We start from the raw sequence: 9,104 nt of genomic DNA on the forward strand, positions 1-9,104 counted from the left end.
CCACAAGAGCCATCTTTTATTGGGCACCTGCTTTGTGCCAGGCACTCTCTGTATATCTGTGCTTGTTATTACAATGACCTCAGAGGTAGGCACCATCATCACTTTCAGAGAGGCTCAGTGGGGTTAAGCGGCTTATTCAAGGTCACCCAGCTGACTGGCAAGTAAAGACCAACTGGGGAAGTAGCTCACTGGAAGAGAGCTTGCTTAGTATGCTTGGGCCTCTGGGTTCTGTCTTCAACACCGCCAATGAAAAGAAACAAAAGAATTGGCACTGGAGAAGGACGTCTGTGGGAACCCTGAAGCTCAGGGCTTTTCACCCAGAGAAAAATGAAGGATTCAGGCACAGGTGCTGTTGTCAGAGCCACTGAGGGAAGCTGAGAGGCGGTCCTCGTGGTCCACCTTCTCTGGCAAGTCGCTCCTCCAGACTTAGCCAGAGTTGGGAAAACCTGACTGGAGTTGATCTTAGAACAGAATTTCTGAGATGAAAGACCTTCCCGATACATGTGTTGGCCGGAGTCCGTGTGTAATGCCATTCATGTGCCGCACACATCACTACCAGAGTAAGGGTTCCCTTTTAGGCCACACTTGAGCATGTGTGCAGAGTGAGACAGCTATGTAATTTTTTTTTCTTCTTTGAAACAGGGTTTCTCTGTGTAGCCCTGGCTGTCCTGGAACTAGCTCTGTAGACCAGGCTGGCCTTGGGTTCACAGAGATCCGCCTGCCTCTGCCTCCCGAGTGCTGGGATTAAAGGCGTGCGCCACCACCGCCCGGCTGACAGTTAAGTAATTTTAAAGGGCTGTTTATTTCCTTTTAAAACATGATCTAGGGATTGAACTCAGGTTGTCAGGCTCACCAGTAAGTGCCTTCACCTACCGAGTCACCTCCTCAGGCCAGCTCTAGTGTTTTGAATCCTTAAACTTGGCTGGCGTTCTCCTAGGGAAACCATCTGGGAAGGGGTTAGCTCAACAATCAAAGTCTTGAGTTTGCCCCTGGATCCTCCTCTCTCTAGGTTTATCCACAGCCTCAGGGATATTCCGTTCATTGTGTGGATTAGAGACCCACAGTGGCGCTCTCTCTCTCTCTCTCTCTCTCTCTCTCTCTCTCTCTCACACACACACACACACTCTCTCTCTCTCACATACACACACACTCTCTCTCACACACACACATACACACACACAGATATAAGTATGTGTACACATACACATAGACACAGGTTCTTGAATTAAGGCATTGAGTCCGGCCTGCATGGCCCTGCAAATCTGCCCACTAGGCACTTGCAGCCCAGGGCTGGGTCCAAGGTTGAGTTCAGAGTGTACACAAATAGGTTAGTGCAGTGCTGAGTCTGTTCACAGAGACAATTAGTTCAGGCTGAGCCCAGCTCTCCTGCTGCCTGGGAAGAGACCTTTTGCTTCCTTGTCAGCTGGCCAAACCAAACGTCTGTATCTTTTCTTCCCCAGATGGAGTAGGACCAGGTCAATCACTGTCCAGGTGTGTGTTAGCAGCTCAGGGCCTCGCTGCTGTCATCAAGAAGGTACACTTGCTTTTTTTTATTTTTCTTTTCTTTCTTTTTTTTTTGTTTCAAGACGGGGTTTCTCTGTATAGCCCTGGCTTGTCCTGGAACTCATTCTGTAGAACAGGATGGCCTTTAACTCGGAGATCTGCCTACCTCTGCTTCCCAAGTGCCAGGATTAAAGGCAGGCGCCACCACTGCCCAGCTAAAGGTACACTTTCTAAATATGGTAGGAAACTATTTGGGAACTTTCTAAGATAATCGGTTCCTCATCTCAGAGGACAGAGACGGCTACAAAGGCCAGGGGGAAAAGAGGTTTCTCTGTGTGCTTTTAAAACCAGACCCTGTGTAACAGAAAGAACAGACCTTTGTCCTGAGTTCTCTGGTCTCCGACCCAGGGAAGAGGTTTCTGAAGACTGGAGTCAATGTCCGGGGTGGGGTGGGGCTGTTAGGACTGTGCACTGGGGCAGGGGGTTGTTCCAGCACTTCCATCTGTTTGGCTGGAGCACTTTTAAGTCAGTGCCCATTTCCTAGGAGGAACGGAGGTGGGAACTTCCTGAGGGTGCACCATTTAGGTATGGTAAAGGATTAAAACTCTGCATGAAGGCTGGGATTAGGGCTGTGGGATTCCTACTAGGTCTCGAAGTGGGTCAGGACGCCCAGGTGAAATAGGCGACCTCGTCCAGGTCGACTGGGTAATCCGTGAGCAGCACCGGCGTCTTGTCAAAAAGCTCACCCTTGTAGCTGCGCCACTTGCCGGCGGGCAGATAGACGTCACGCTCCTGCTTACCAGGCTCCAGCACCGGCGCCACCAGCAGCGTGTCCCCGATAAGGAACTGCGAGTCGATGCGGTGAGCGGTTTCATCCCCCGGTGCGATCCACCACAGGGGGCGCACGATGGGGTCGCCAGTGTCGGTGACCTCACCAGCGAGCTCGAGCAGCAGTGGTGCCACGAGCGAGGCGCGCAGAGCGGCGAACTTGTGTGCGATAGCTACCACTTCTGCGTCGTACTGCCAGGGCGGGATTGAAAACTGCATGGCAGGCATGAAGGCCGCCACCTCCAGCCAGCGCACATAGAGCTCGCGCTCCGGCCCCGGCCCATCTTGGCGGCCGTCTGTGCGCTCTGGCACCGCGTTGCCACCCACCATATCGGGCAGGATGAACGGATAGCCCAGCATACTGACCGTGAGCACTGCGGGGATAAGAGAGCGCAGCCCCAGGTCGTAGCCCCATACCGAGTCGCGGTCCACCAGGCGGAAGAAACAGGAGATGTTTTGTGACTGGTACCCGACGCGGACCTCGGCTAGAGAGAAGAAGGGCAGCGCCATCTCGGTGTATCGTCGGCTCCACACACTGGGGTCAGGCAGAGGCCTGTAGGTGCTGAAGTCCCGGGGCAGGTAGCTGACCTCACCCGCGTCGAACTTAAAAGATTCCACGTTGTAGCGTGAGCGCAGGCGTCGTAGATGTCCCTGGAACCAGTCTCGGGCCTCTGGGCGCGTGAAGTCCAGCACTGCGCCAATGCCGTTCCACCAGCGCACCAACGCTGGCAGCCGGCCCGTGGGTTCGCGCACGAACAGCTCACGCTCCACGCCCTCGCCGAAGCGCGACGAGTTGTAGTTGACAAATGGATGCACCCAAAGTGTGACGCGGAAGCCAGCCTCTCGCAGGCGGTGGAACATGTCAGTGGCATTGGGGAACTTGCCCTCGTCGAAATCGAAGTCGCCATAGGCGGGTGTGTACATGTCATCGATTTCCAGGTGGCTGCTGTTGAAGCGGTGCTGACGGATCTGCTGGGCGAATTGCAGCACCTTGTTCTGGTCCACGGCGCGCCCATACAGCGCCCACGTGGACCAAATGGGGTCTCGGAAGGCCTCTGCTGCTGGTACCCTGGATGGCTTGTTGAAGTAACGCCGAACCATGTACTTATGGATGGAGGTGACATCTGAGCCCACGCACACGCGATAGCTGAGCTCTGGCGCTGCAGTACGGCCAGCTGGTGGCTTGTAAGACGTGTCGTGGTAGCGTGCCTGCAGCCGCATCGAACGCTCCGTGCTGTTCCAACCCAGGTGGAAGGGCACGGAGTCATTAACTTTGATGGCTGCCGCGCGTGAAGATAACCAGTAGCGCTCAAGGATGCCCCCGAAGGCGGCGTCAGAAGAGTAGACGTCGCTCGTGACAAACGGCTGCGGCTCCTGCTGGCCATCCAGGCGGATAGGCCAGTGTTGCGTCCTCATCTCTGCGCCGCCATACCAGTGCGCCGCAGCATCTCCCAGAAACATGGCATGCTCCACAGCACGCCCCGGTGTAGTTTCTTCCCAGCGCACGCGGTAGCACATGACAGTGTCCTTGGGTTTTACAGTCTGGATGAAGAAGTGCAACGGGCGCCCATCGACCGTTTGGGAGCAGCCAAGCCGGGCACCCTCCCGGCTACAGGAGTCCAGATCCAGCTCACCTGAACGGAACGCCAGGCGGAAGACTTGCTCACCCTTCTGGTTACGGATGGAGAAGCCGCCAGGATTGAGGTCCAGCAGCTCTGCACGCAGGCGTTCGGCTTTGCGTAGGGAGGCGCTGTAGTAACACCAGGCCACAACCGCTGCCAGCACCAGCAGTAGTCCCAACACCGCCGAGCCTAGCAGAGGCCTCAGCTCTTTGGTGGGCTTGGGTTTGGCAGGTGAAAAATTGTCAGGCAGGAAAGTGTACATGGCTGCTGCTGGGGTGACTTCGAGGCTTTTAGGGCCTGTGTTGCTACTAGGTCGGTGTCGCTGGTAGGCCTGGCTCTTCTCCCGAAGGTTCTGGGACATTAGTCGCCAGCTAAGGAAGGAACCACCACGCCAAGCCCATCTGAATCTGGCCTGCTGGAGTCTGCAAAGGGGAGAGAGAGGACACTGAGCTTTCTCTTCGTGTATTTCCAGCAGCCTAGTTGAGGGGCCTAAGAGCTTGACAAATGGCAAAGTCAGGGTTTTGTCCAGGACAGTCGGTGTCTTACCCTCCTTCCTCTCAGGCCCCACTGCTTGCCAAATCGATGAGAACTCTGTGAATGGGGAGAATCGTGTGAATTAGAGCATGCTTCTTCTGTCTTTTCCCGGAGAAGCAAGGCTCTGTCCAGGTTCACAGCGGAAGCAGGCAGCCCCTGAAGAAGGAGCACTGAAGAAGCCCTGGCTAAGAAGAGGGCCTATTCTATCACATGTAAGGTCACGGTAAGAGGGGGCAGATGGTCCAGCCAATCCCTTGAGACCTTTTTTTTTTTTTTTGGTTTTTTCGAGACAGGGTTTCTCTGTGGCTTTAAACAGCCAGTATGCTGGCTTCCCTGTCTCTAGGGAGGCAATGACAAGAGGAAAAGGGACAGCTCCGTCATGGAATTTGATCTTGAGTCCAGCTAGATGGCTATCTGGAAATTAAAGAAAGCACTCAAAGCCACATTCAGTCACAGAGACTGGTTTAGAGGGGGGTGGGACTGGGGTCCAGCATTAGGACTGGGGCAGGTGCTTGGCGAAGGATCTTGCTTCTCTGATCGGCCTCTCTTTGCCCACAAATTCTACCTGGCTCTAAGCCACTAACCACCAAGCCCATTTCTCTGCTCATCTTTCTTCTCTGCTCCCAGGAGGGAAGCTGCAAGCTTTGTAGTCAAAGCTCAAGACCTGATGTGGTTCCAGTTACATTTCTATGCAGTCTAGATGAATGGCCCTGACTGTGGGTTCCTCCTGCCCTAACTTCCACAGCTGGAATTACAAGCATACACCACTGCATTTGAGCTCAGTTCCTCTCTGGCTCCATGTCCAGCCAGGCCTATCCCAAGCCTACCAAGCTCATTCCCTAGCCTAAACCCTCAAGTCACCTGCTTTGGGAGATTTCAGCCATCTAGCCTGATAGCCTCTCCTTAGCCTATCAGCTCTTCAGGGAACAAGTACCCATCACCACACATGGAAATGTTCACATGAGGGGCTGGAGAGATGGCAGTCAGTGGTTAGAGCACTGACTGCTCTTTCAGAGGACCGGGGTTCAATTCCCAGCACCCACATGGCAGCTCACAAATGTCTGAAGATCCAGTTCCAGGGGATCTGACACCTTCACACCAATGCACATAAAATAAAGTTAAATAAGCCATAAAATATTTTAAAAATAAAAATAAATGTTCACATGATATGTCTGCAGGAAAACTTAGGCTTGGGGGACGGTTTGTCTCACCCCTCTGCAAAGGCCACCAAGGCCACTAACTCTTCCTGTCTCAACCCTCAGGGGCAGAGTCCAACAAAGAAGCAGCAGCTGCCACATGCAAACACAGGCAGACAGACATACTACCAGCCAGAGGGTTGCTGAACTCCCCAGCTGGGGGGAAGACTGGTAGATGGTAATAAGCCGCTTCCCAGATGCCAATGTCTGTCTGTCTCCAGTGACTTCCAAGGTGAAAAGCTATCCAGGCTCTTCTCCTTGTCCAGCTCTCCCATGCAGAATCTGTCAATGCCAGGGGTAGGAGAGCACTTAACTTCCAGAGGACCCAGGGTTCGAATCCCAACACTCACACAGCTGCTCACAACTGTAACTCTAGTCCCAGGGGATCCGATGAACTTTTCTGGCTTCTGCATACATGGTGCACATACAGTCAGGCAAATGCCCATACACACAAAATAAAAATAAGTCTTAAAAACAAGTCAGGTGCAGAGCAGAATGTTGACCCTGGAAGACAATACTCAGCATCGTTCTTCTCTTTTATCTTTTCCCTCTCTTTTTTGTTTCTTTCGAGACAGGGTTTCTCTGTGAAACAGTACTAGCTGTCCTGTAACTCTCTTTGTAGACCAGGCTGGCCTGAGAGATGCACCTGCCTCTGTCTCCCTTTGCTGGGATTACCATTTTTATCCCTCACAATCTTTCATCTCTCCAATCACTGCCCAACCCCAGCCTGGAAGAGCCTCTTATTTCCTCTCTGCCTATACAAGTTAGAGCGCCCTAGCCTCCCGGAGGTAGCACTGTCCTTTGCTGATCCTCTCACAAAGCTAAGTGGAACCAAGGCTACATTTTGGGCACTAAGGGATTAAAGGAGAGGGACTGGTTTGAAACAGGAAAGTCTCCCTCAACTTCAAAACATCCATATTAAGTTGGCTTTCTCTTATGACCCCTGGAGACCTGAAAAGCTCACTTTGATGGCCTCAAAGGCCCTTTCAACACTTGGGTTCCGAGAAACAATGTTTAGAATTATTAGGTTCTAGCTGGGCGGTGGTGGCGCACACCTTTAATCCCAGCACTCGGGAGGCAAAGGCAGGCGGATCTCTGTGAGTTCGAGGCCAGCCTGGTCTACAAGAGCTAGTTCCAGGACAGGCACCAAAGCTACAGAGAAACCCTGTCTTGAAAAATTACCAAAAAAAAAAAAATAGAATTATTAGGTTCTTTGATAAAGGACAGGAGCCCACAGATTTAAGTACCCATTTTGATGGGGCCTCACTGTTTTCTTCCAGAGGAACCAGTAGTATCTGATACCATTAACACGGTGAGCTGTTGTGTCCCTTTTACAGACGGGAAAACAGGGCTTGTCTGCAATCACCCAGATAACGACTTTCCTGGGATCTGAAATCCTGCCGCCACCTTCCATAAGGAGAGATGGGCGTGGACCAGTGAGGCCTGTCTTCTCAAGGGCTGATGTAGCTTCTCCTTGCCGCAGGCAGATCAGGAAGATTTTAGGGGTGCGAAAGGGGCAATTTAATGGCATCTGGTATTGCAGCTGTCGGGAGGAACTCTGTGGTTCCAGTCTTAGTGGCGTTCAAGACCCCTGTAATCTGTCGCGTTTGCCATCTGGCCAAACACAGGCTAAAGCTAGCAGGTGGGATGGGCCTCCCTATAGGCTCAGCCTAAGAAGCCTCTTCCCGCTCGCTTCACACTCAACCTCAGACTTGGCTGCAAGCCCCTAGCTCACAGTTTAAGGACGAGGACCCAGCTCAGCCCAACTGAGCCACTTAAGGCGGAGTCCTTTGTCGGACACTATTGGGAGAGGAGTGGAAATGTCAAAGGTAATTCGATCCTGCCCATCTCCCTCCCCTGCTCAGGGACAGGATCCACAAGGATCAAGTGACTGCACTCCAACACAGGCTGGAATACTTCACACCCACCCTTGGCGCCACACCCAACACGGCCCAAAGGGGCAGAGGAAGGTCAAAGGACCGGTCGCCCGCTGGGAACCGCCGGCCTAAGGAGGGGCTCAGGTGTCCAGGGTCGCTCTACCAACGAGAGAAAGTTCAGGAACTGTGCTCCTCAGGCAGCTCGGCACCCCTTGGCCTCAAAGTCTTCCCACTGGGCTCACTCACCGCACTGACCACCACACGTAAGAAGGGGAGTAGCGATCCACCGGGAGATTCTCTCCACGCTAGCAGAAGTTGAGCAGCCACGGACCCTGCGGGTTGCAGCTGGCTGGGCAATGTTGAGCCCCTCCTGCGCCCCGCCCTCGGTCTACTCGGCCACGCCCAGTCGTCCAATGTGGCTTCAGGTTTGGGACTCCAGCCCCACCCCTGTCTCCCGGCCCCTCCCCCACAGTCTCTTGAAGCTCCGAGTGCCTTGCCGGAACTTTCTTCTCACCGCCCTAGCTCTGCCCTTTGGGCCCGCCTCTAGATTGGTGCCTCGGGTTCCACCTCCCGCCTCAGGCACCGCCCAGCTAGGAGCTGGCCACCGCTAGCCTGATTTATCCCCGGGCCTTATGGGAGATGTAGTTCTAAAGGAAGAAGGAGTTGCTGAATGTTGGGGTTCTTGCAACTCCAGACTAAGCTTGCTATGTGTATGAGAGCACCTCAAAGTGAGGGGCAGAGGTAGCTGTGATGGCTTGAATAAGGATGACTCCCATAGGCTCAAATATGTGACTGCTTAGGTACCTGTTGGAAAGGATTACAAGGATTAGGGATCATGACTTTGTTGGAGTAAGAATGGCCTTGTTGGCGGAAGTGTGCCACTCGGGGTGGGCTTTGAGGTTTCAAAAGCCCATCCCAAGCCCAGAGTCTTCCTGACTGTAGATCAGAAAGTCTCATCAGAACTCTCAGCTACTTCTCCAGCACCATGCCTGCCTGTTGCCATGCTCCCCACAATGATAATGGACTAACCTCTGAAACTGTAAGCAAGCCTCCAATTAAATGCTTTCTTTAATAAGAGTTGCTGTGGTCATGGTGTCTCTTCCCAGCAATAGAACAGTGACTAAGAGGTCTTTGGGAATCCATTCCCTCTAGATTTGGGCAGCTGGATACTTTAATGAACTAGTGCAGGGCACGGGATGGGAAGCAGGCAAAGGCACTTGCCACCGTCAGCTGACCCAAGTTCGGTCCCTGGAACCCACGGAGTGGAAGGAGAGAGCCGACTCCACACAGCACATATACTAAGTGTAAAAACAGGTTGTCACAATTCTGGGAGGACCTGTGTGTGGAGGACTGCTCGCTACTAATACCCCAGTCACAAGCTTCACAGTGGGAACTTGTAGACCCAAACAGCCTGTGTTGTAAGCCTTCAGTTCTCACGGGACCAGACCAACTATGTCCCTGTTTCTGCTAAGTGTGTGGCAATGCCCATTCTCTGACCTATAACGTGTAGCTCCTGCTCTTAGTGACAACCTTAGTTAGAAACG

The 9,104-nt window shown here is 53.2% G+C and overlaps 1 protein-coding gene across 4 annotated transcripts; it reads right to left on the reverse strand.

Annotated features, from left to right (window-relative positions):
- Window positions 1-7,956, reverse strand: Myorg (myogenesis regulating glycosidase (putative)). Of its 4 annotated transcripts, none has more exons than XM_038347769.2 (4): window positions 7,807-7,942; window positions 5,813-5,965; window positions 4,500-4,544; window positions 1-4,375 (listed from the first exon to the last, which is right to left on the reverse strand). In XM_038347769.2, the coding sequence occupies exon 4, from the start codon at window positions 4,312-4,314 to the stop codon at window positions 2,164-2,166; it is 2,151 nt and encodes a 716-aa protein (XP_038203697.1). In that variant the 5' UTR covers window positions 4,315-4,375; window positions 4,500-4,544; window positions 5,813-5,965; window positions 7,807-7,942; the 3' UTR covers window positions 1-2,163. The 4 variants fall into 4 exon arrangements, with proteins under 4 accessions (XP_038203697.1, XP_038203695.1, XP_038203696.1 ...); XM_038347767.2 differs by having other exon boundaries at window positions 5,810-5,965; XM_038347768.2 differs by lacking the exon at window positions 5,813-5,965 and having other exon boundaries at window positions 7,807-7,922.
- Between the last annotated feature and the right edge of the window lie 1,148 nt (window positions 7,957-9,104).

Source organism: Arvicola amphibius, chromosome 11 (assembly GCF_903992535.2).
Source record: "Arvicola amphibius chromosome 11, mArvAmp1.2, whole genome shotgun sequence".
Classification (NCBI taxonomy): domain Eukaryota; kingdom Metazoa; phylum Chordata; class Mammalia; order Rodentia; family Cricetidae; genus Arvicola; species Arvicola amphibius.

Bases quoted from the DNA above. Each gene is read 5' to 3' on its own strand.
- Myorg (XM_038347766.2), bottom strand. From the start codon at position 4,314: ATGTCCCAGAACCTTCGGGAGAAGAGCCAGGCCTACCAGCGACACCGA.